General features: G+C 33.6%; 1 protein-coding gene and 1 pseudogene across 1 annotated transcript; one reads left to right on the forward strand and one right to left on the reverse strand.

The window, feature by feature from the left end:
- Positions 1-10,070: 10,070 nt before the first annotated feature.
- On the reverse strand, positions 10,071-12,386 carry LOC113512202 (uncharacterized; annotated as a pseudogene).
- Positions 12,387-16,302: 3,916 nt separating this feature from the next.
- LOC113512077 (prostatic acid phosphatase-like) lies at positions 16,303-21,779 on the forward strand. Its single transcript, XM_026895849.3, has 7 exons — positions 16,303-16,496; positions 17,205-17,315; positions 17,389-17,628; positions 18,689-18,871; positions 18,961-19,081; positions 19,366-19,577; positions 20,190-21,779. Exons 1-7 carry the CDS (start codon positions 16,395-16,397, stop codon positions 20,370-20,372), a joined length of 1,152 nt encoding a protein of 383 aa, XP_026751650.1. The 5' UTR covers positions 16,303-16,394; the 3' UTR covers positions 20,373-21,779.
- Positions 21,780-25,637: the final 3,858 nt, after the last annotated feature.

Genomic DNA, 25,637 nt, shown 5'->3' on the forward strand with positions numbered 1-25,637 from the left:
TATATATATATATATATATAATTAAGTTATCGGCGTCGTAAAACTCTACTTGTTCCAATTTGTTCCGATATTAAAATGATTTTGTATATTTTTTTTAATACATGATTGGAATTGACGAAAGATATTTTTCGGTTGCTTCCGATACGTGAATTGTGATCCGGAACAAAACGGAATGACTATTTCAGTATTGCCCAATCCAGTGATACAGTTTGTTTTAGATATATAAGTTATTTTATATAAATGTATACTCGGTAAATTTTATTTATGAATTTATGTATTAAGCAGTGTAATTTTTACATAATCATTATTATATTGTAATTTTGCCATAAGTAATTGTATATTACAGCTTTTGTAGTTTAGCTGTATACGAGTCACTACGTATTATTTAAGTTTACAACTTTATTTTACAATTAAAGTTTATAAAAAGACATTTTATTAACGTTGTGATCGTGGACACGTTGTGTTTTCGTTAATTTTAATTAATACTCATTATTTTATAGAGTTAAATTGTTGTTTTTGACAATTCTTGCCATTATTATGCTTTACAAACGGTGGTGTAATGGAGTTATGATTTGATTGGACTATTTATACTCTATGCTTTTAGCGTGGTATCAGATTTACCAGAGGGAGACTTTGTACAAAAGTCGATTGCTTGGGTACCTCTGTCCTATTCGTGTTTCTACCGTGAAGCAGTTGTGTTTGCATGGCTGTGTTTCGGTTTGAAGGGTGGGATATGGCGTGAATTTACAGGGTACAGAGGAATGACACCTGAGTCCTCAGGAATGGCAACGCATGGGGGGTATCATGGGCGTAACAGTATACTCTGTTATGTCCATGGTACTGCTCGTGTCTATAGGCGACGGTTACCACTTTCCATCAGGTGGGCCGTCAGCTTGTTTGCCATTCTAAGTTGTATAAAAAAAGTTATTCTGTAACGAAACCATAGATAAAAAAGATATTATTGTGAAAGAAGCAAATTATATTGACTAAATTAACTTCAGCTGCAAAAGTCTCATTACAATTATTTTTATTACGCATAGAAGTGATTGCTACTTTTAATTAATTATCATTTAGTGATATTATTTTTTTTATTAACAGTGTGATTTCACATGTGAAAAATAACTGTGATTTTTTACTAGCTAATGTTGTGATATCACGTTCGCTACTACTGTCTACTATTTGCTATTTGAAAATAAGAATTAGAATTTATTATATTTCTGTGGTCAGTGTGCTCAAACCCCTATTCGTTTGCCTTTTACATCCTACTCATGAATTTTTTTTTTACAACACGCGGCAAACGAGCATTCGGCTCACCTGATGGTAAGTGACTACCGCCGCCCATGATCACCCACAACACCAGCGGCATTGCAGGTGTGCTGCCGGCCTTTTAAAAAGGAATATACTCTTTTCTTGAATGTCATGTTGTCGTATCGGTTCGGAAATATTGCTGCTGGAAGTTGATTGCAAAGAGTGGTTGTGCGTGGAAGAAAGTGCCTTGAAAAACGCACGGTGGAAGACCGCCACTCGTCCAGATGGTTGGGATGAAACTTTAGTTTGTGGCGGGTTGTACGGTGGTGAAAATCAGCAGCAGGTATCAATCCGAACGATTTCTCAGAATTATGAACTGATCGTTCATTGCACTGTTTATTTATAAAATATGCCACTTTTTTATAGTAAAAATAACTAAGTATTTATTGTGATAAATATCATATAGGTGTTTAAGATTGAAGTAACAATTTCTTTTTTGAGTATAATGTATTTCCTTATTAAAACAGAGATATAGTCCAATCAAATTGAGCAAACGAATTTTAGCGCAGTTAGATCTGATACTATTCAAATCCGTCAATGATATTGAATAACGAAATGTTACATCTATGTAGTAATTGAACAAGTTGGCGTCGCTTAATCAGGTTAAGCAACGTCACCGTTCGGATGGGTGTTCATATATACAGTGGCGTGACAAGTTGAACATTTGGAATGGGACTGAAATTCGCTGTTTTTAACGTTCCATCTTTTTTTTTTTTATTATCGTTATTGTATATATTTTTTTATTCTGTGTCATCGACAGTTTTTTTTGTATTATAATTTTTTATTATAGTTGATAACATGGCCTACGTAACGAACATTTGTGCAATATTTTGTGTGAACTTTAATTAGATAGGCAAGTATTGGCACAAAATGGCAACTATATGTAGTCGACGTAACTAGTTTATACTAGTTTAGTATTTGGATTTAAAAAGTGCATCACTATTTTTATGGTAATTCTTAATTAGAAGTTACTACTAATTTAGTAGTTTTTGTAACACTCTGTTGGCAACACTATGCGATGATTGTTTTCTTATGGATGTTTGTATGTGACTTGTAATTGATATAAGTGAATTACACTACGTTATTCAGGCACTAAAAATTGGTAAATTGTGTTTTTGTTGAAAATATCCACTAGTGAAAAATATGGCAACGAAATTACAGCGTATAGATAATTTAATTCATAGAAATGGCAACACACGACGGGTGTCGTGTTTGTTACAGTGTATTCTTTAATGCCCATGGTACTATTTATGTCTATAGGCGATGATTAGGTGGGCCGTCAGTTTGTTTGATATGTAAAATTGCATAAAGAAATATACAGTGGACATATAATGGAATGGCAACGCATGGGGGGGGGGGGTGTCATGGGCAGAACAGTATACTCTGTTATGTCCATGGTACTGCTCGTGTCTATAGGCGACGGTTACCACTTTCTATCAAGTGGGCCGTCAGCTTGTTTGCCATTTTAATTTGCATAAAATAAAATGGGCCTATTACACGTGCTAGTGGATTTCGCTGTCAGTAGTGCAAAGAGCAACATTAATTTGTTTTTGTCATGAAATTGCCGAGTTATATCGAATCGTATCGGTTCATAGTACGAGACATTTAAGAATATAATTTAGTTTAAATTTTTAGTTTTGTATTAAATTTATAATTTGAATTTTTAATGAAAATGGACTGTTTTAAATTTCGAATCGTGTCAGTTCGCGCTATGAGATATGATATTTTGCAATTAAGATGTATTTTTTTTTGCAAAAAATTATAATATAAATTATTATCATTTTAATAAGGAATCTATTAGGAAATATAAATGTAACTTAATTTTTAATTTTAAAATTGATTCAGGGTTAAGCTACACTGTGCCATAATATAATGTTCTTTATTTGTTCCGTTAATAAGATTCAGTTTGAAACGAATACCACTTAAATATCAGTTGTAATTTTTAAATACTTTGTTTTAACTATATTTCTTGTTAAGTCTTGCCATGTATGCGATTTGTGTGAAATAAAGTTATTTTCATATATCAATTTTATAAAATGCGATGAAAGTGATATTTTGCAAAAACTTGTTCAGTTTTCTCATTTAAAAGTCGCAATTTTAACACTAGTATTTTATAGTTGCAAAATATGTTTGTATATATTACACATATGTATATATTTGCATCATGAACTTAGAACAATATTTTCATCTCACCAACACTGTTCTAAGTTTATGAATAGGGCATGGGCAAACGAAGGACAATCCTCTGCATACTTTCTTGACCGTCAAAATAGAAAAATGTATTTTAGTTTCTACATAACAATTTAATTCACTCGAAAAGATTTGCTGGAAGAAATCTCTTAATCTATATAATTTTTATTTTTTTTTATATAATTTCTTATAACTTGTTTGTGTACAATAAAAAATAAATAAACCGATGTTTTCTCATAATAGGGATTATTAAAGTATTTATTTAACAAATTTCCACTAATATTTTTATGCCGTACTTTCAAGTAAATAAGCCTCCTACGAGCTTATGTAATCCTAGTATTTATCTCTCAAACAAAAGTATTTTTTGTAAAGAAATAAGTAATAGTTGTTTACTAGGCTAGCTGAGTTTACATATATTGCTTTGCTCTCTACCGCCACCTATTGGGTCCAATGAGATAGACTCTCTTCTGTCTCTCAGGTTGAAGCAAACGATACACGTTTGCAAAATATCATTAAAATCGGTTTTGTTTTATATATTAACAGTAATATAAAACGTGGATTACTTTACATAGTCTGACGACCACGACTAGTCCCCAATGGACTAAAATCCTTATGTAATTACCCCCCCCCCCTTTATCCTTAAAAAGGTTTGATGTTTTGTTTAAGAAAAAAGTACTAGGATCACATAAGTTTGTAAGAGTTTTTTTACTTGAATATTAATAGAAGTCTCTTTTCATCTCACCTGATGGAGAGCGATGATGTGGCCAAAAATGGAGTTCGCGGGCCCACGAATAGCTTATTCACATTTATTTTTAAAGTGGTGCAGATCCTATTTGGATAGAAAAATATAGGTAAGGATTTCCACTCATAGTCTCGTTTGTGCATGCCCTTATATAATTAGGAACGGAGCACACAGTAGATGCGTCTACTTGACGTGTTTTGATATCACGTTTCTTTATGTTTTTGTAGCAAAAAAAACGCTTATTTACTTACGTGTTAGATATACGTGGATGCATGTTATAAGTATTTATTATAAGGGTAAGCGATTAAAATTATTTAAATATGATAACGAGTTTTAATTTCCACTTTACCAGAGGGAGACTTTGTACAAAAGTCGATTGCTTGGGTACCTCTGTCCCATTCGTGTTTCAACCGTGAAGTAGTTGTGTTTGTATGGCTGTGTTTCGGTTTGTAGGGTGGGATATGGCGTGAATTTACTGGGTACAGAGGAATAACACCTGAGTCCTCAGGTATGGCAACGCATGGGGGGTATCTTGGGCAAAACAGTATACTCTGTTATGTCCATGGTACTGCTCATGTCTATAGGCGACGGTTACCACTTTACATCAGGTGGGCCGTCAGCTTGTTTGCCATTCTAAGTTGTATAAAAAAAAAACTTTTGTATACCATGTAGAAGGTAGGTATCACTTTTCAATTGTTTTTATCGCCATCGTGATAAAAACAACTGAAATTCAGCACGATGTTTTCCAGGGGGGACCACGACCTGATGGGGTTTATTGCTAGCATTGGGTAGTCCGCATTACTAACAATCTCCCACCCCCTACCCCCTACATATCTATATATTGTTTTTTTTGGACATTGAATGGACAATGGTATAGTAACCCCGCTTGCGTTATCGGTATATGCTGGCGGAGCACCAATGAAGGATGATAAAAATAGGTGAGGATAAAAAGACAGGCCAGTTACTCCATTGTGATGAATACACCAGGAATTCAGTTTGATGGTTTTCATGGGGGACCACGTGGAGGTCGACCTGACAGGGTATATTGATAGCAATGGGACTGGTAGTCCACATTAAAAATCCGTTCCCCTCATCCTATTAATGTTATAAAATACGAAAGTTTTGTAACAATATATGAATGAGTGTTTGTTACTCTTTCAAGCAAAAACTAGTGAACAGATTTAAATTTGAATTCGACTTTGGTACATGGGAGGTTTTTTAATGCGTTATAATGGAATAGTATACGGTATATATATAATAGTAACGGTATATGCTGGCAGGGCACCAATGAGAGAACAGGTGAAGGAATAATACCCGAGTCCTCAGGAATGGCAACGCATGGGGGGTATCATGGGCGAAACAGTATACTTAGTTATGTCCATGGTACTGCTCATGTCTATAGGCGACGGTTACCACTTTCCATCAGGTGGGCCGTCAGCTTGTTTGCCATTCTAAGTTGTATAAAAAAAAAGGCGAAAGTAGGTCAATTAGCCCATCGTGACGAATTCCACAAGAATTAACAGCGATGGTGTTCAAGAGGAACCAAGTGGTATAAAATATATAATGGTATCATTATACATAGGATACCTTGTTAGGAGAAGGGTTTTTATACCTCAACAATACAATCTCTTCTGCAACAAGGGTAGGTTATTTATTTAGTTATTTATTCTTTATTGACCATATTACAAAAAATGTCTGGTACAAAAGGCGGACTTATATATTGTAACTTAATATATAGAATATTTAAGCACTGACTTGCGCGGACGAAGCCATGGGACATAGTTTCATATAAATTCAGAACTGTCACACGCACACATTTACGTTACACGCACACCTAGTGTAACTATTTTCTTGTCTCGTTTTTTCTTCTTTCAATATAAATGGCTGCCACCAATTTCGATTGGTGATTCCGCCAACGTCATAGTTAGAAAGGCACAGTGAGATAATCTTGTTTCTGTGGTTCTTAAATCTGGCCTGTAGTGAACAATATGGCTTGGTGTTGAAATTGAATGCTAGAAACGAATACAATACACAATGTTAGTACCAATAAGGGAGAATAGACCAGTGTTAGTAGGGGTAACATTAATAACCAAGGGACGACACCTGTAGGAGGGACAACATAAAAGGGTAAGGCGACTTTAGGGACTCTACTATATCTTCAAATTATTTAGGGCAACAAATCTTGCCAGTATTTTGACTGACTGGAGAGTGGATTAACGTTAAAAGATATGGAATATTGATAGGACGGGGTATCTCATGGGGTAACAGGTCATACAATGGGACTGACGGTTTCGAGCAGTCAAAAAACAGATGTTTTAGCGTTCCATTGTTCAAATCACATTCACATAAAGAATGGTCACGTACTCTAATCTTGTGTAAGAATGTAGGGGTAAAAGCATACCGACATAAACGAAGGCGGCATATTATCGATGTAACCCATTTCTCAAAGTTACGGTGTGTAAAGAACCATGGTTTGCTGGGGATGGTAGGTTGGTTTTTTCGTTTTTTAATTGCATTTCCATTCTGTCAATGTGTCATATTGTCTATGGTTCAGGTATACCTTTATTGAAATTAGAGGTCACCTTTTTTGAGTACAAAATGTGCTAGGATATGACAAGATTACTAGCGACGAAGAACGGAAGTATGTGCAAGGTGCTCGGTAGTTGGAAGTCCATTACAGCGTCATTTCCTGTCATTTGTCACTCATTTTCAATATGGCTGACACGGATAAAATCTCTGGATATGAAAATAAAATCATTTTCGGCATGATGCAAGGATAGATAGATAGATACTCTTCATTAATTCCTCCAAAAGATTACAATAGTAAACTTATTATAGATATAAACAATTTCAAGAAATAATTACAATGAGAAAACAAGGATGAGCAAGTTTATTTGGCAATGGGCTAGTCACATGGCTCGAAGAACCGGCAACCGACGGGAAAGGAAAGTTCTTAAGTGGCGACCCCTTACAGACAAACGCAGTGTAGGATCATCAATTTAATTATTATTTTGATATAATAGTTTTTGTGTACAATAAGGAATAAAACCCGTAAAATCAAACAAGATTTTTTTTTTTATATACAACTTAGAATGGCAAAGAAGCTGACGGCCCACCTGATGGAAAGTGGTAACCGTCGCCTATAGACATAAGCAGTACCATAGACGTAACAAAGTATAGTCTTTCGCTCATGATACTCCCAATGCGTAACCATTCCTGAGGACTCAGGTGTTATTCCTCTGTACCCTGTAAATTCACTGCCATATCCCACCCTTCAAACACACAGCCATGCAAATATAACTGCTTAACAGTAGAAACACGAATGGGACAGAGGCGCCCAAGACTTGAACAAAGTCTTCCTCTAGTAGATCAATTCCAGTATCGTTTTTAATTCCACAGTAACTTATTATGAGCACAGAATGCAAGTTTTCTCTGTGGGGAAATTGTAACCTTCAAAGATTTAACCTTGGATTGAACTATACGAGTATATATTCTTTTATGCACTTGTAACTTACATATAAATTAATGTATTTATAAATATTGTAAGCAAGGCTGGACTTATCTCTGACAGAGATCTCTTCCAGTCAACCCAATACAGTAAGAAAGCATTTCGTTAGCGGGCAGCTGAAGTGCTACAACTATTAATACATAAACGAATATACAGTTAAATAAAATATTAAAATATATAATACAATATTACATAAATACATACACTATAAGTAGATATAATACCTAACTTCTAGGGGGGAAAGGGATTGTTAGCAATGGAGTTTGACAGTCCCATTGCTAGCAATATATATATTAGGTCGACCTTCACTGGTGCTCCGCCAGCGTATCCCGATAGCGCAGGAGGGGTTTTTTTTTGCTGGGTGAAAATGGTTTGGTATATATATATATTTTATATATAAATATCCATCTAATAACTTAATATAATAAAAAAAAAGTATATCCCCAGTAGATATCCCTAAAAACAATTTTCCGGTATAAACTTTTTCTTAAATTTAAATTTTGTCATAACATCGGGATCCCTTCAAACGCAAACACCGGAAGGGACAAGGGTTAAGGCGCGTCGACCGCGACGACCCGGATTGATATTTCTGGCCACTAAAAAGCGTATTACTTCTTAAATATCGGAAAATCGATTACATGATCAAATTGAGTACGTCAAGAAGAGGTAACTATATTGGGGGGGGGGGGGGGGGGGAGGGGTTGTTAGTAACGATTTATTTATTTACTTTAAAAAACCAACAGCGGTTTACAAATAAAATTAACAAACATTTTATAACAAAGTAGTATGGCCAATAATAGGTTTTTCTAAATTAATTTCGTAGATTATGTAGTTGACAATTGTAAATGGACCCCAAGCGACCTGTTTTTATCCTCACCTGTTACCTGTCACTGGTGCTCCGCCAGCGTATACTGATAGCGCAGACGTGGTTACCATTCCATTTTTATCGATTAAAACTTTTTTTTTAACAATATGTGCAACCTCTGTTACTTATAACACTAGTATTCAATTCCATGTGAAATATTAAAAATCCAATACGAGAATATGTAATTTAAAGAATAATGGATGTAGCAGTCAGAATAAAAATGTTTTCCGTCAAATTCTATAAAGACTAGAATATAAAATTTGCATTCTATAAAAATACATTTAATAAACTGTACCTGTAGTCCAATCAAAATGTTTAAAAAATCATTCATTTAAACATTATTTTCTAGTAATAAATTTAAGAATTATTATTATATATTAAAAATTAATTTATTATAAAATATAATAGATAGATAGATAGATAAACACTTTATTTGAGCTATTTATGGCACACGTAAATTAACAAATGAGTTTATACAATCAGATTATTTACACTTTTTTAAATATAAAACAAAAGATGTAGTATTTTTTTTATACTACTTAGAATGGCAAACAAGCGGACGGCCCACCTGATGGAAAGTGGGAACCGTCGCCTATAGACATGAGCAGTGTACATGTACAGCCATGGACATAACAGAGTATACCGTTTCGCCCATTATACCCCCCATGCGTTGCCATTCCTGAGGACTCAGGTGTTATTCCTCTGTACCCAGTAAATTCACAGCCATATCCCACCCTTCAAACCGAAACACAGCCATGCAAACACAGCTGCTTCACGGTTGAAACACAAATGGTACAGAGGTACTCAAGCAATCGACTTTTGTACAAAGTCTTCCTCTGGTATGTAGTATGTATGGAAGTATGTAAGTATGGAAATATGTTTACACCAAGTGTGTCGCAGTCACGCAAATAATATAAAAATATAAGACTCCAAGAGATAATGAACAGACTTTTACGGTTATAGTAATACTAGCTCCATTCGCGGTATTGCTTGTGGTTTTATAGTAAGTTTAAATATAATATGTTATATAATATAGGGAGGTCTATGTCCAGCAGTGGACGTATAATGACTGAAATGATAGTATATATATATATATGTTTCTACCTTTCTCTTTACTTAATGGGCGAGCGATGAGCAGCAGCATCCCTCTTTAAACATTACCAAAGCCTAATAGCAGTTGCTAATCCGCTAATTGGTAAAACTCCCCTTTGGGAGGAGGGGGGGATATGCCCAGCAGTGGGCAATTAAGGGACATTTCGTTATAAGAATAGCTATTAGTTTCAAATTCAACTGTACATAGGATGGTAAGTATAAATTGATAAAAGGTATTTTAAAAAAAAGTCGTATTTTATAAATTGCCAGCGACATAGTTGCATCTAGACGCTTTCTTATGCGAACGTACATCTCCCTTAGGAAATTAGCTGTTATTATGTCTGGCATCTTTGTTATGGTCTGTTTGCAACAAACATTCTATGCAGAAACATGAGAATCGTATTCTAATAGTTTATTTGATAAAAACTTTAAAATTTACATATCACAAATGGAAGAGAATATAAAGACTAATATCAAAGCATTCTGGAGATATACTAAGGCTAAAAAATTAACAAACGATCTTCCAAACCAAATGTTTTACAAAGAGCAACGCGCAAACGATGGTTATAGTGTTGCTAATTTGTTTGCAAGTTATTTTTCTTCCGTTTACAGCCAGTCTACCGCCAAGTCATATACCCCAAAGTTTTCTCAGGCAACGCAATGTCTGTCTCATATTTATATTTCAAAAGACGATGTTATCAAGTCATTGAAATCTATCGATGCTACTAAGGGTGCAGGGCCCGACGGAATACCACCAATATTTGTGAAAAATTGTGCAGTTGATGCATTGGTTGAACTTCTAACTATATTATTTAACAAGTCGTTGTCATCGGGAAGTTTCCCTGATTTGTTCAAAATTCCTAAAATTGTGCCAATACATAAAACAGGCTGCAAAGCAGATATAAGTAGCTATAGACCAATAAGCGTTCTTTCTTGTTTTGCTAAGATCCTGGAAGGGCTAGTTTATAAACACATCTATTCTTATCTTAGGCATATCATTGATTCCAGCCAACGTGGCTTTATACGTAATCGTTCCACATTGACAAATCTTCTTGAATATATCCATTATATAAACGTACTCCGCCACCTCTTTTGTTTCGGCAATAGGATGCTGCAATTTTATAATCCTTAAATTGCATTAAGTCCAGCTTATCCTGTGAGCACCATGTTTCAGTAATGCAGATAGCTTGATATATTATATTTTCTTCGATAAATGCTTCCAGTATATGTTGTGGCATTTTGGTCATTTGGAGAGGATGGATGAAAGAAGAATTACGAAAGAGATTTATCGAGCAAGAATGAATGGAGATGTCGGTAGGGGCCGCCCTAGATGGACGTATGTCGACCAAATAGGCGACGTGCTGAAGAAGGGCCAAATTAAAAGTACCCGTAACCGGCGAGCGTGTATGAAAAGATTGATGAATGTGGAAGAAGCGAAAGTGGTTTGTTTGAATCGAAGCATTTGGCGTTCCATTGTTTCTGCCTACCCTAATGGGAGACAGGCGTGACAGATATGTATGTATATGTTGTTTATTGTTAAGACTTTGCATATTTTGAAACAGTATATTATAATGTTGATCTAGATTTCCGAAAGGAATTTTTCTCCATATTTTCTGTTCTTATTACATCCGATACATTTTTGTTCATATGATTATTGTTCTGCTGTGAAATTTAGTCTGTTTTTTCCATTGGAGAGTTCGTAGGCTGGTTTTTGTGTGTATCTAAATGGATTTCTATCATTTTCCCTTCTATAAATAATTCATTGTTGCGTATAACTGCATATAATTCTTTTTTTCGTGCTAAAAATATTTCTTCTCGCATGGCATTTCTTTCTCTTCGTGCATTTCCATCTAGAAATTCTGATATTGACAAACTTGAGCCTCGAAAACATTTGTTATTTTCTATTAGATACTTTGTCATTCTTTTACTCATCAACTCTATCACCAGTGGACGATTTATATAGGTTTTTAAGCTGATACTATTGTTACGACCTATTCTATAAGCATCTTCTAAGTAACCAGTCAAGTCGACGTTTAGGAAGTCATAAAATATTTTAATTATTCTACAGTGTAACTCATGTACTGGCTCTATTAGCAGTATTCAGGAAATCGATATAGAACAATTTTTTCACTGGTATTTTCAGATGTATTTTTTATGCATGCTTTCAATAAGTAAAAAAATTCAAAAAGTCAAAAAATTTAAGTAAGGAAATCTTTAATCTACAAAGTATGTAGATTAAAGATTTCCTTACTTAAATTTTTTGTCTCTAATTCCAGTCTTTTTATCTTGTTGGTCGTTTGTTCTATTTCTAATTTTCGTTGCTCGTTTTCTTTTAATAAGTCATTATTTTCTTTTTCTATGTCTAATCTTAATTCAGTGATAGCTTTTTTTATTTCATATTAAATGGTATTCTGTATTTGAGATATAATTGATAGGTTATTTTCTTTTAGTCGTAGAATTATGAGTTCACTCAAATTCTCTATAGTCAAATCAGTGGGCAAATCAACACTTATACCAGGTTCTAGCCTCTCAGGATTTATTGTATCTCCCAACAAACTCAGGTCCTCAGAGATCGTGGAGGTATTGGTCGCAGACGCTGATCTTTTTCTAATCGTTACGTTGTCACTTTCAGAATCAAGTGGTTTCAATTGTATTCTGATGTTTGTTTTTAGGTTATAAATTTATTTTTATTCTTTTTCCTACCTTTGTTCCGTAGTTCTGATATATATTTCTCTTCTTGGTGTAGATCTTAACACAGTTGTGGTTTTCGGTTGAGTATTTTCAATTTTAACGTTAAAGTATGTAGCCAATATCCAAGATGTTTTATTATTTGTTTTCACTTTTAAACGATTTAATTTGTAATATATATATTAAATTTCACTACAAACACTCAACTTCGTGAACACTATGTACAATTCTTCCAATAATAATGCGTTAATTTTATTTAATGTGATGAAAAGAACGGAGCTAATGTTTACTCGAGCACAGTGTCGCCCTATTTGTTGCAGTTGCAGTGCAGTGCAGTGCAGCAGTTGCAGTGTTGCCTTGTTTCATTTCGTTGTTTTATGTATTACTTCTCCAAACTTTAACATGTGAGCATTTAGCCTTTGCTGACGACATAAAGATATATCGTAGGATAAGTTGTGATTTAGATTGTGAAATACTGCAGCGAGATATCGATTGTTTGCATAAGTGGTGCATTGATATCAATCTGAACTTGAATATATCTAAATGCCACGTCATATCTTTTACTAAAAATAGAATTCTTATTACGTTATCCATACTGTGTTAATAATATACGTTTGAAAAAAAAAGGAATCCATTCGTGACTTAGGTATTCAAAATTGTCATTTATACAACACTATGATTGCTTAGTTGTAAAAGCAAATAGAACTCTGGGGTTTATCTTTAGAACAACTAGACCTTTTAAAAACTCGCAAATTATTTTGTCACTCTATACAACACTAGTTAGAAGTTCACTTGAGTACTGTTCTGTTATTTGGTCTCTCTTTTATCAGAACCACATTGACAGAATAGAAGCAATTCAAAAACGCTTTGTTAGATTCTTGAGCACTAAGTTTGGTCTGAGAAGGAAACTTCATTCGTATGAATTAAGACTTAATCATTTTAACATTAATTCTCTTATAAATAGAAGATCTATGTCTGATTTCATTACTCACTATAAAATAATAAATTATAAATGGGACAGTAGCACATTGTTGAGCCTTGTTTTATTTCGTACTGGTAATAATAGAATACAAAAATTATCTTATATACCGATTTGTAACAATAATATATCGTATCACACTCCAATTATTCGCATGTGCAGAAAATATAACAATATATGCAAGGACCTTGATATTTTCCAACAATCCTTGCAATGTTACATTAAGGCTGCCAATTTGTTACTTTAATTTATAGCCGTCATTCTTTTAATGTATATAATATCGAATGTTACGCAGAGCAGTTATTGGAGTGCAAATTTAATGCCGTTTTATGTAATATTTATTTTATAAATGTATTAATTTGTAATCTGTTGCCTTGCTATAAATAAATAAATTTAATTATTTAATTTTTTTATTACCACTGCGGTGGCAAAACAAGCATACAGCCTCTCTGATGGTAAATGGTCACTGTAGCTTATGGACGCCTGCAACATAAGGGGTGTCACATGCGCGTTGCCAACCCTGAAGAGACCCATATATACCCTTTTTGAAGTACCCCATACTGTAGTCTGTAAAGAAAATCTCGGTAGAGAGCTCATTTCAAAGCCTGAGCTTTCGTGGAAGAATGCTCTTGTATTTTTATTATTAAACGGTCCAGTTCTAGATGGCGTTTTAACATACAATATATATTAGTTTTTAAGTTAGACCTTTGGAAACACAACTGTGAAAACCGCAACTACTGCGCCAAATTGGCGCAGTAGTTGCGGTTTCACAGTTGGAGGAAAAATGTATAGACAAATAGACAAAGAACATTTCTGTAAATTATTATTTTGGCTTCTATCGCCCTTATTAGACTCCTCTCATATTGTTTCGATAAAGAATCAAAAATAACTACCCTAAAATATTAAGGAAATTTTTAAATCATATCAGGAGAATTGTTCGGATTAATACCTGCTGCTGATTTTCATCGTACAATCCGCCACAAACTAAAGTTCCATCCCAATCATCTGGATGAGTGGCGGTCTCCACCATGCATTTTCCAAGGCACTTTCTTCCACGCACAACCATTCTTTGGAATCAACTTCCAGCAGTAGTATTTCCAAACCGATGCGACGTTATAACCTACATGAAAAGAGCATATTCCTTTTTAAAAGGCCGGCAGCACACCTGCAATGCCGCTGGTGTTGTGGGTGATCATGGACGGCGGTGGTTGCATTAGATAATGCATTGGAGCATGCGGTTGGACTAAAGACAGCAATAATGTTTTTTTTTAAAACAGGAATATAATAAAGCAAGACACTATGCAAAACATTAAAAATTTTATACTAAAAATTTAATGAATCAAAAATAAAAGAACCCCTAAAATATTGTGGAATTTTTAAATCATATCACAGGCAGATTAAAAACAACTATTGATAACACACACACACACAGACACACACACACATACACGTACATACATAGAGTTAGAATTAAAAAAGTAACGTTCTAACATCAATTCTCAATATATTGACGCTAAAACTATTATCCCTTGTAACATAGAAAACGAGACGGGCAAGTGAGAAGAAATTTTTATAAGAAATTTGTAAATGTCACTTGATGGTTGATCATTGTTTTGTAACGTCAAGTAGCATTACGTTCAGATCTGATATAAATTGAAGCATTTGCGTCATCTATCTCTCTTTAGATCTGCGTTTGGCACGTGTACTTGAATGATAAAATATAGTTAGATTGAGTGCACTTCAAACATTCTTGACCAGAATTTTTTTACGACACTAAGTGGTCGTAATAAAATATTATATATATATATATATATATATATATATATATATATATATATATAATCTACGAGGTCTCTCCTGGAAATCATCGTGTTGAATTTACATTTGAATTTACCTATCATCCCTCACTGGTGCCCCGCCAGCATATAACGTTAGCGTAGGCGAGGTTATTATTCCATTATCGAACCTTTAAAAAAAACTTGCCTGCCAAGCATGGCGACTACTGACGAAACCCTGTCCCCCCACAGGGGATGCCAATGTTCAAGCAGTGGATAGTTAACTGATATAGCGATTATAATATAATGATAATTATGATAACTAGTATAATACCTATACTTTTTTATAAACTTATTTTGTGGTAAAACGGTTAATCTCTTAAAAGCATGCTAATGATTTCAATTTCGCTCTATACTCGTATATTAGTTTTACTAATTGACTTCGTAAAAAATTGGCCCCAATAATAGAGCACTCCGCTACCGAGAAATACTTAATAATAGATTCTGTTCCTTAGAAAAAAAAAATCACTAACGATTGAGTCGTGACAAAAAAAATACAAACTAGTAAATCGATTTTGAAAAAAGTTCTATAGTGCTAGTCTGAAAGTATATTAAGATGAAAAATATAAGAATTTTCCAAAGCGGTTTATAAACGACGGAGTTCTGATATCCTCCATGTGTTGCTATTCCTGACCCTTCAAACCGAAACACAGTCATGCAAACACAATTGCTTCACGGTAGAACCACGAATAGAATAGAGGTATCCAAGCAAACGACTTTTGTACAGTCTCCCTCTGGCTAGCCTAGCTAACCTAGCTGTAACACCAGGGATACCATGCGTGCGTTGCCGATCCGTAAGAAACCTTAGCACGTCATCAGTGACGTTTAGAAGAAATTTAATATTTTGCCCACTAACATTAATATGTTAATACAGGCAACCCTATCAGCTAAGTGATATCGACTTCAAATTGTCCCAATTTAAAAGGTGAGGACATCACTTTTTTTAATCTTATATTATAGATAATTTTATGTTCATTAATCACTATCGCACATTAGTGTAATCAGTATCTTATCAAACAATATTGATTGAAGAAATTATCTTATCTGAGATTCAAATCTGGTTTAGAACAAATAAATTTTGGCAACTCATTTCGAAATACGACAAAAGTGTACTTTTTATTCAGTATTAAACTTGTGAATAGTGTTGACAATTTGTAATTTGCAGTGAAGGAATTACTAAATACAAAATGTACAAGTTGATCTGTTTATTAATATTGTTGACGATCACTTGTGAGGTCATGGTCGCTGATGATGTCACTGATGGCACTGAGCTTGTCTTTTCACTATTGGTAAGGATTTCAATATTTTAAAACATATTTATACATAGATCTGCAAATCTGTCTATAATGTTTTCGCTTTTATTAAAAAAATAGGCTCAGGAAAATGGTTAGGATTTAGTTGCGATAAAAGAGTATGTAATAAAAGTAATTTAGCGACAGACCCATAAAATAATATAGCACTGCTCAATTTTATAATCATTTCAGTCATTAGTAGTTAATCCAAGCTAATTTGTATTGGAATTAAGGCAATGATAACAGAATTTTTGATCATGTAACAACAACCAATGTCTGCATTGGATGATAAAAATATAAACTAAAATATAAGGATTTTTCTAAGAATCTTTCAAAGATTCCTTTCGAAAAATCCTTATATTGGATTAAAAATACTTATATCGGAATGCATTTTCAATTGAATTTAAATTCGGTCTATTAATTCATATATTTTAGGATTTTAGAGTTATTATATTCTTGTGTTATTTATACCTGGGCACAAACTATCCAATAAGATCTGTTGACGATGGGCTTAGCATCTGGCAATAATGCAAAACCTCCAAAAATAACAAGACGATGGATCTTAATTAGGTTGAACCCAGGAGACTGATTCACTGTTGTATTGTTTATATTAATATTCTCTAACTACCACTCTCGTTGTAATTTGTAATCTAGTACATTATGTATTATATCAATGTTTATTAAATCAAATGTTTCTCTTATCAGGTCCATCGTCACGGAGATAGAACGCCTGTGGAATCGACTTTGGTCTATTCGAATGACCGTAACACATTAGAGAAACTCTCTGAACCTTATGGATACGGCCAGTTAACTGACGTAAGATTACCAACATTTATAAATTGTAATTGAATATTGTCGATACAGTGAATAATAATAGAAAATTTAAAAGGTGGGGAAAAGGCGTGCGTTTGAATTGGGAAAATACATAAGTCGCCGATACAGTGAACTGCTAGCTCCGCGGTACAATGCTTCTGAGGTGTACATCCGATCCACTAATTCCGCTCGCGCCAAGATGACCATCCTCACAGCTCTGGCTTCTATCTACTATCCTGTTAAAGGAAATAAATGGAGTGACAGCATCAATTGGGAACCAGTTCCTTATACTACTGTACCTGCAAAATATGATTTTGTAAGTTGTCATACACGTCGTTTTGATTGATTATATAAAGTCACATTATTTCATATTATATATAAAAAACAATTATTTAAAATTCATCACAAATTATTCTCATTGATTATACAATATGGTCCTAAGCCAAAGGACTGGGGGCTATTCTCTCCTGATATTCACCATTAGAGAGTTTGCCAGTAATTGCTATGCTTGGCAGGCGAGTTAGCAACCTGAGATAGGTTTTGGTAATGTTTTAAGACGGATACTGCTGCCTATCCTGCGACTATTAAACTTAATGGACGAGCAACTATTAAGTTTACTGATAAGAGATGACTAGGGGAACTCCCTAAGTCGCCTCTTACAATACCCGCGGGAAAGGAAGAGGTGACCCATTTTTTGTTAATGTTATGTTAGTTTAAAGATATTATAATAAAAGAAGCGACATTATTTATTATATTAATAGTCTACACTAAACTACCATTCAGAATTAAAATATAAAGTTTAAAATATAAAACACTAATTTAATAACTGTAACTTTGGAGAAATTCGAAAAACTTTAGTGTAATTGTATTACTAGTTAGTATTGAATTTCCAAATGTTTCGACTATCAGTATTATTCTTCACCAGTTGCAGAATAAGGAAATTAAAAATACGACAAAGTTTTACAATAATAATAGTATAATCGGAATAGATGATGATAATAGTGATAATAATGATGATTATGACAGATTTCATTACAAATTAACATGTTTATTCTACCTCACAACCAATAACAAAGCAATTAAACTTTTTACTTTATTCTTATATTATGTATTATATTGCAAAATAAATTTTGTTTTAGTGTAATTATATTCTTCATTAACATTATCATGATGTTTATTGTAAAAAGATTAAATAATCTAAAGAATAAAGCCAATGGCCATATCGTTATGCTTTGTTTTCATTTGAACATTATCGCATTAAAGCAAGATCATGTCTCTATAAGTAAAATAATAGATAGATAGATAGATAATTGTTTCCTCAAAAAGATTACAATAGTAAACTTATTATAACTATAAATAATATTTTGTCTTTTTAGAACCAAGGCGTTCTAAACTGCCCAACCTTCTCAACATTTAGATCAACTGCACTGCACGCTCCTAATCCAGAATTACAAGAACTATATGCTGATATTCTCGATTTCTTAACCCAAAAGACTGGTAGGAACATAATAGATAGACCTCATCTGTCAACCGTTATATACGATCTTTATATTTCTCAGGTGAGTTTAACATTTTCAAGGCACCTCAAGATATCACAATTATAAGTTTCATTGGCTTTAATTGATCATTACAATGAATTATTTTCCAGCTAAGTTTAGGACACGCACTTGACGACGAAATAGCGGCAGTTTTTGATGAAGTTGAAGAACTGGCTCATCTAGCATTTGATGCAGTGTACGGTCATGAAGAATACAAAAAGTTTGAGGCCGGTAAGAAATTTAAAGTTTTAACAATTTAATTAATTTATTATTTAGCAATCATTCATTCTATAAAAATATACAATTATAATTCAGAATAACGAAGAATCCACTGGTTTGGTCATGTACAAAAATGACAGATAAAATGTTGAGGAAATAGGTACACAATGAGAAAGAAGCTGGATGTTGGTATGGCGAATTATTACTAGATAAAGCATTTGGCACGAAGATAAAATAAACAATAATGTACTTAACAATATGCGTCAAAATAATTATGGATCCAAAATTGTCCTCAGGTGTCCTTCTCAACGAATTCTTCACTTATTCAGAAATGGCTATCGCAGGAAACGACACACAAAGATTGAGAATATATTCCGCCCATGACATTAATGTGTACGCTTTCCAAGCTGTCACAGAAGTTACATCGAGACAGGGTGCACCCAAATATGCAGCAGCATATAGTTTAGAAGTTAGAAGAGTCACAGCAACTGGAAGATTTGTTGTTCTGGTTAGTAAAAATGGTTTGCCCTAATGTCTTGCCACTCCGGAAAAACCTTACTTTTAGTACCTTTACTATGCTTTTTGTAGAGCTTGTTAACGGATAAAAATATAATGAAAACTTTGCCTGACGAGGTTAGAGATAATATATGAGAATTAAATTAAACTAGTTGATTATTTCTTCAAAAATTCATTACAAAGGTTTCCAGGAGGTGGACATGGACACTGTGTATTTCTGACAGTGTACATTTATAGTAATTGAGTCGCTAGTCTTTTTTAACGATCCCTTCCATACCACTAGAGATATATTTGAATCTTCAGGCTGAAAGACATTAATGTATGCATTGCTTCAAGGAGATTTTCAGTAAATACAATTTCTGCTAATTTTGGTGAACATTTTTGGTTTTGATGCTTCGTTCTATATTTCGGGAACCTTGGGTTTTTGGGAGCTCGGAAATTGAAAGCACAATTTAAAAGTTCATCGAAGTTGGACAGGGGTGATAATTGCTGAAAATCATTTTTTAAAATTTGCAATCACATAGGAAATAAAGGAACCATTCTAGCTAACAAAAATAATTTAATTCAAATTAAAAGATAGTGTAATTAGTAATCTGATTTCCAGCCGGTATACCTACCATCACCGGGTGAATCGGAAGTCTACTTGCAAGTCCAAGGCTGTGATTTACTCTGCGACTATGACCAGTTCGTGGAAATAACCAGCAAGAACGCTCTGGACGAAGACACCTGGAGGACTGAGTGTGGATTCACTAACGACCTTGTTATTGACGAATCTACGGTTGCTTAATAGAATCATCGAAACTGTATTGACAAAGTTTAATCATCAAATATAATATAAATAATATAATAAAATTGTAATTAGACAATGTCAGCACATAGAGGGATATTTAAAAAAAATATATATGAGGGATCTTAATGAGAAATAATAGAATCAAAATAATACATTTTAGAAATTAGGTCCGCCTATATTTAATTATAAACTTTCGCGTTGTTTACACATATTTTTAAATACCAAAACCTGATTTTAACGCGATGTTAAAGCGTTTACAAATAAATAGTACCTATATACCTGTTTCTTTATTGCCAATGTATCGCCTGTAAAGGCTTTTACATCGCGCTAAGATGCCAGATGTTGTTAACACTGCTCAGTGTCTCATCTTTGCTGACGATTTGAAGCTATTCATGGCTGTCGGAACTATGGAAGACTATAAAGCTTTACAGCGAGATATTGCAACGTTGAGAGCTTGCAGAGTTGAGACGGCAACTTTGTGGCATGGACTGAGCATAATCATTTGAAATTCAATATTTCAAAGTGTAAATGGACCACATTCACGCGATTTCGTGTTCCCCATTCTTATGTCTATAGTATATCTAGTACGCTGCTTGAACGTGTGTCATAAATAACCGATTTAGGCCTTAGGCTGGACACTGCTTTAACTTTTAATAATCACATAACAAATATTTGTAGCCCTGCATATAAATCGTTAGGCTTTGTGATAAGACAGTCGGCACAGCTTCATGATAAAGATGCAATATTATAATTATAGTAATTTGTACGAAGCATTTTAGAATTCAATTATTTGGAACCCAAATAAAACAAAATACAAGATAATGATAGAAAGAGTTCAGAGGAAATTTGCAAGCTTTCTATATAGTAAACTTTACGGCTACTATCCTTATCTGTACCCATCGCTGTTCGTATCCGGTATGGTGAGTTTAGAACGCTCGAGGTAAGGCGAAAGTGCAATTTGATGGTGCACTATTATCGATTGGTCAACGGCAGAATAGACAATTCTGCAACTCTCAGCCGTTGTTCTTTGTACGCACCCCAACGCTGGATGCGATTGCGTGCACGTTGATTATTATCGGCACCGCCGGTTCGCACCTGTACTGCTCAGTTTGCTCCCACTTATCAGGCTATTTCTCTGCTCAACTCTCTACTTGCTTAGCAGCCAGATATTGATATATTTAATGACAAATTAGATATATTTTTTAAATGATGTTTAAAATTTTTAGGTTTGTAAAATGGCTCAATACACATTTCGGGATATTGTAAGTGCGATGAGCAGTCTATAAATAAATTAATAAATAAGTAAATAAATAGATAAAAGTCCCGATTGTGTATTTAAAAAATTATGTCTGTCTGTAGGTATGTATGTTTATTTCAGTTTTATATAAAATCGACTGCACTAAATTGGACGTTTTTTTTTTCCTGTCGTGATAAGTAATCTAGAAGTGGTCTATTTAATTGGTTTTCAAACTAAAAACTACGCGCACGAAGTCAGGGAAAAAAGCTAGTATCAAAAACCAGTTTATTAGTGCCTTCAGATAGTTACTTACTCACTACTAGGCAATGGTAATATGGATACCGATTCAAATGAGTTCTTCTTGATAGACAGAAAAAGGTCTTCACCTATTTCGATATCGCCCATATTGGTTGATATCTTTTTTCGAATATGTTAAAAATCTATTATATAATATTATTTTTTGGATAATAAACTTTTAACATAACCGTTATTGGACCAGTACATGTATATAGGTAATGTAACTCAAATATATATATATATATATATATATATATATATATATATATATATATATATATTACCTAACCGTATATTGTTAACAATGGGACTGGTAGTCCGCATTACTAACAATCCCTTCCACCCTCCCATTATGACATTTAATATATACATGTTACATAGAATGGAGAAGGATATAGCCTACTTTTTATGCTGGTCAGTAAACATATTGCTATCACGCGAAAGAAGTGGGGGGTAACAGTAAGTACAATATAAGAAAGAAGGAAAGAAAAAGAATTTATTCAGTGTCATAAATAGACATTACATAATAGACAATAATTGAGATGATGGTGATGATGATGACAGTCATTACAGCAGTTAACAAAAAAAAAAAAACAAATTAAAGTTAATAACTCTAAGACTATATCATAGAAATTAACTTTTTAATACTTGAAATGTCAATAATATGCAAATAGATCCTTCGATTAATACAAGTACAGTCTGCCTATCTATTTCGTTTCATTCAGATTGTTCTGTAATTAAAAACAGAACGGTCGTGTCATAGGAATCATTCCTCTAGACCTTAGATTATATAGATAGATAGAGCATCGAGCCTCAAAAACGGGTCAACTTTTTGCCAGCTAATTGTCAAATTAGCTTATTTTTTATCAGTTTTCTATATACTTACGCACATTATTTGTAACATTAGGGATGTTACACACGCATTGCCTACCCTTAAGAAATCTTAAGGGTAGGCGATCAGAGGGAGACTTTGTACAAAAGTCGATTGCTTGGATACCTCTGTCCCATTCGTGTTTCTACCGTGAAGCAGTTATGTTTGCATGGCTGTGTTTCGGTTTGAAGGGTGGGATATGGCGTGAATTTGCTGGGTATAGAGGAATAACACCTGAGTCCTCAGGAATGGCAACGCATGGGGGGTATCATGGGCGAAACAGTATACTCTGTTATATCCATGGTACTGCTCATGTCTATAGGCGACGGTTACCATTTTCCATTAGGTGGGCCGTCAGCTTGTATGCCATTCTAAGTTGTATAAAAAAAGAAATTTTAATCTTTATGTATATTTATTCTAAAGTCCAATATTGATAATAAGACACACCCCTATTCAAAGGCGGGGCACGTGGTCGCCACAAAGAAAACAATAATGGTATTAAATTGATATGATAGATAGATACTCTTTATTATTTCCTCCAAATGATTACAATAGTAAACTTATTATAAATATAAATAATTACAAGAAATAATCGCAATGAGAAAACAACGGGCGGTCTTATCGCTAAAAGCAATTTCTTCCAGGTAACCTTTGGATGGAGAGAAGTAGTTAGGTATAAACAGTTTGATCGGAGGCACGATGAGAATTCTGTTATTTCAAATACATATAGAGTTATAATATATGCAATAATGTAAATATATAAATATCCTTACTTTTTATTAATTTTATTAAATAAATATAATACACACACACACACACACACGCACGCACGCACGCACGCACGCACGCACGCACGCACGCACACACGCACGCACACACGCACGCACGCACGCACGCATATATATATATATGTGTCTACATTACACTGGGTGAGCCTTCCAATACGCTCACCCAGGAAAGCATGAGTACAATAACATATAAAAAGGAATATTAAACAAAAAATAATATAAAAAGATTTAACTGAAACAAAAAACGTCTGAACACAAATACTCTGTGGTCACTCGACGAAACTCCAGCAAGTTGGAGGCAAATACATCCAATTACGGATACTGGCTCAAAATATCATTGAGTAGTTTCAATGCAAGAGATAGGGGAGCCTGCTATATATATATATATATATATATATATATATACATAAGAGAATTAGAGATAAGTTCGCCTTTTGTTACCAATTTATTATTATTACTATATGTTATATCGCAACAAAGAATATATAATACACCTACATAAATACATAAAAAACAAAGTTATAAAATCGTTATGTGTATAAAGGAAAAGGTGCTAAGCAGACAATGAAAATATAATGATATATATGCACTATATCCTCAAAGGATTGGATTAGCCAAAATAATCATTATTTTTAAGTGCAATAGAATTTTATTATGGCAAAGTTGTAAACGTAATTACTTAATAAAAGACAGTAGATTACGAGATATAAAAAAAAAAAAAACAATATGATGTTTGCTCTGAAAAAAAGAAACAATAATTCACAAATTCCAACGGGTCATCATCATCAGCATGATATGAATGTTCACTGCTGATTATAGGTTTCTCCATAGGTAGCACCAGTGAAGGGTGATAGATGAGAATGAAAACAGGCCAGTTGCCCATCGTGATGAATTCATCAGGAATTAATCATGATAGTTTACAGAGGGAACCGCGAGGAGGTCGGCCTGGTTGGGTATATTGATAGCAATGGGATTCTCGGTCTCCATAACTAACAATCCCTTTCCCCCCTCTATGGAGAGGACTATGCTCGGAGTCTCTTTGCGTCATAGAACCCGAAAAATTTTGTTAGTGCTAGATATGGGAGATGTGATACATATAATAATACAAATATTATCCTTACTCATTATTATATATATATAACAGATACGAGTAGATCTATATAAATTTATGTTAAAATTCCTCTCTTCCTTTGTACATATTATATTTATTTCGTGTACATAGCAACGTACATAATAAAATTTCTCATATTACTCATGTTGTAATTGCACTAATATTTGACGTAACCATTTTTATTAAATATATCATTTTTTAGATAAACTGTAGACCAATATAGCTATGTTTGTATATCACATACAAAATACATTCCTTATCATTTATATTCCTCTATAAATGCCTATATATTTATGACCGATTACGAACTAAATTAATCCGGAGAACGGCGGTAGGCTCGTCTCTTATCGTCTATATCTAAATATGAATTGAATGAAATAAAAAATAAAATTTTAAATAAAAGAGTATCTATCGAAATATAAAATGTCTGTCCAGTTTTAAAACAAAACTTAAGGACTTTTATTTGAGCAAGTTGTCATCTCCTTAATATGTTTATATGTCTGGTTAGCATACTTATTTCTTGCATACTTTTCGTGAACAGTATTCATATATTTTTATGTATTTGTGTAGGCGTTTATATGCATGTATGTATATGTGTATGTATATGTATTTGTATATGTGTTAGTATATATATATATATATATATATATATATATGTGTGTGTGTGTGTGTATGTATATATATAATAATGAGTAGGGATAATATTTATATTATTGTATGTATCACATCTCCCATATTTAGAACTAAGAAAATTTTTCATCGTGCCTCCTACCAATTTGTTTACTCCTCTCCATCCAAAGGTTGCCTGAAAGAGATCGCCCTTAGCGATAAGGCCGCCCATTATTTTTTCATTGTGATTATTTCTTGTAATTGTTTATATTTATAATAAGTTTACTATTGTAATCTTTTGAAGGAAACAATAAAGAGTATCTATCTATTTGTGATTGGCGGTGTGAGC

Source organism: Galleria mellonella, unplaced genomic scaffold, assembly GCF_026898425.1.
Source record: "Galleria mellonella isolate WM207_F2 unplaced genomic scaffold, CSIRO_AGI_GalMel_v1 utg184, whole genome shotgun sequence".
Lineage (NCBI taxonomy): Eukaryota > Metazoa > Arthropoda > Insecta > Lepidoptera > Pyralidae > Galleria > Galleria mellonella.

Bases quoted from the DNA above. Each gene is read 5' to 3' on its own strand.
- LOC113512077 (XM_026895849.3), top strand. From the start codon at position 16,395: ATGTACAAGTTGATCTGTTTATTAATATTGTTGACGATCACTTGTGAG. The intron at 17,316-17,388 runs GTAAGATTACCA...AAAATTTAAAAG, and splicing joins GATACGGCCAGTTAACTGAC to GTGGGGAAAAGGCGTGCGTT. The intron at 19,578-20,189 runs GTTAGTAAAAAT...TCTGATTTCCAG, and splicing joins CTGGAAGATTTGTTGTTCTG to CCGGTATACCTACCATCACC.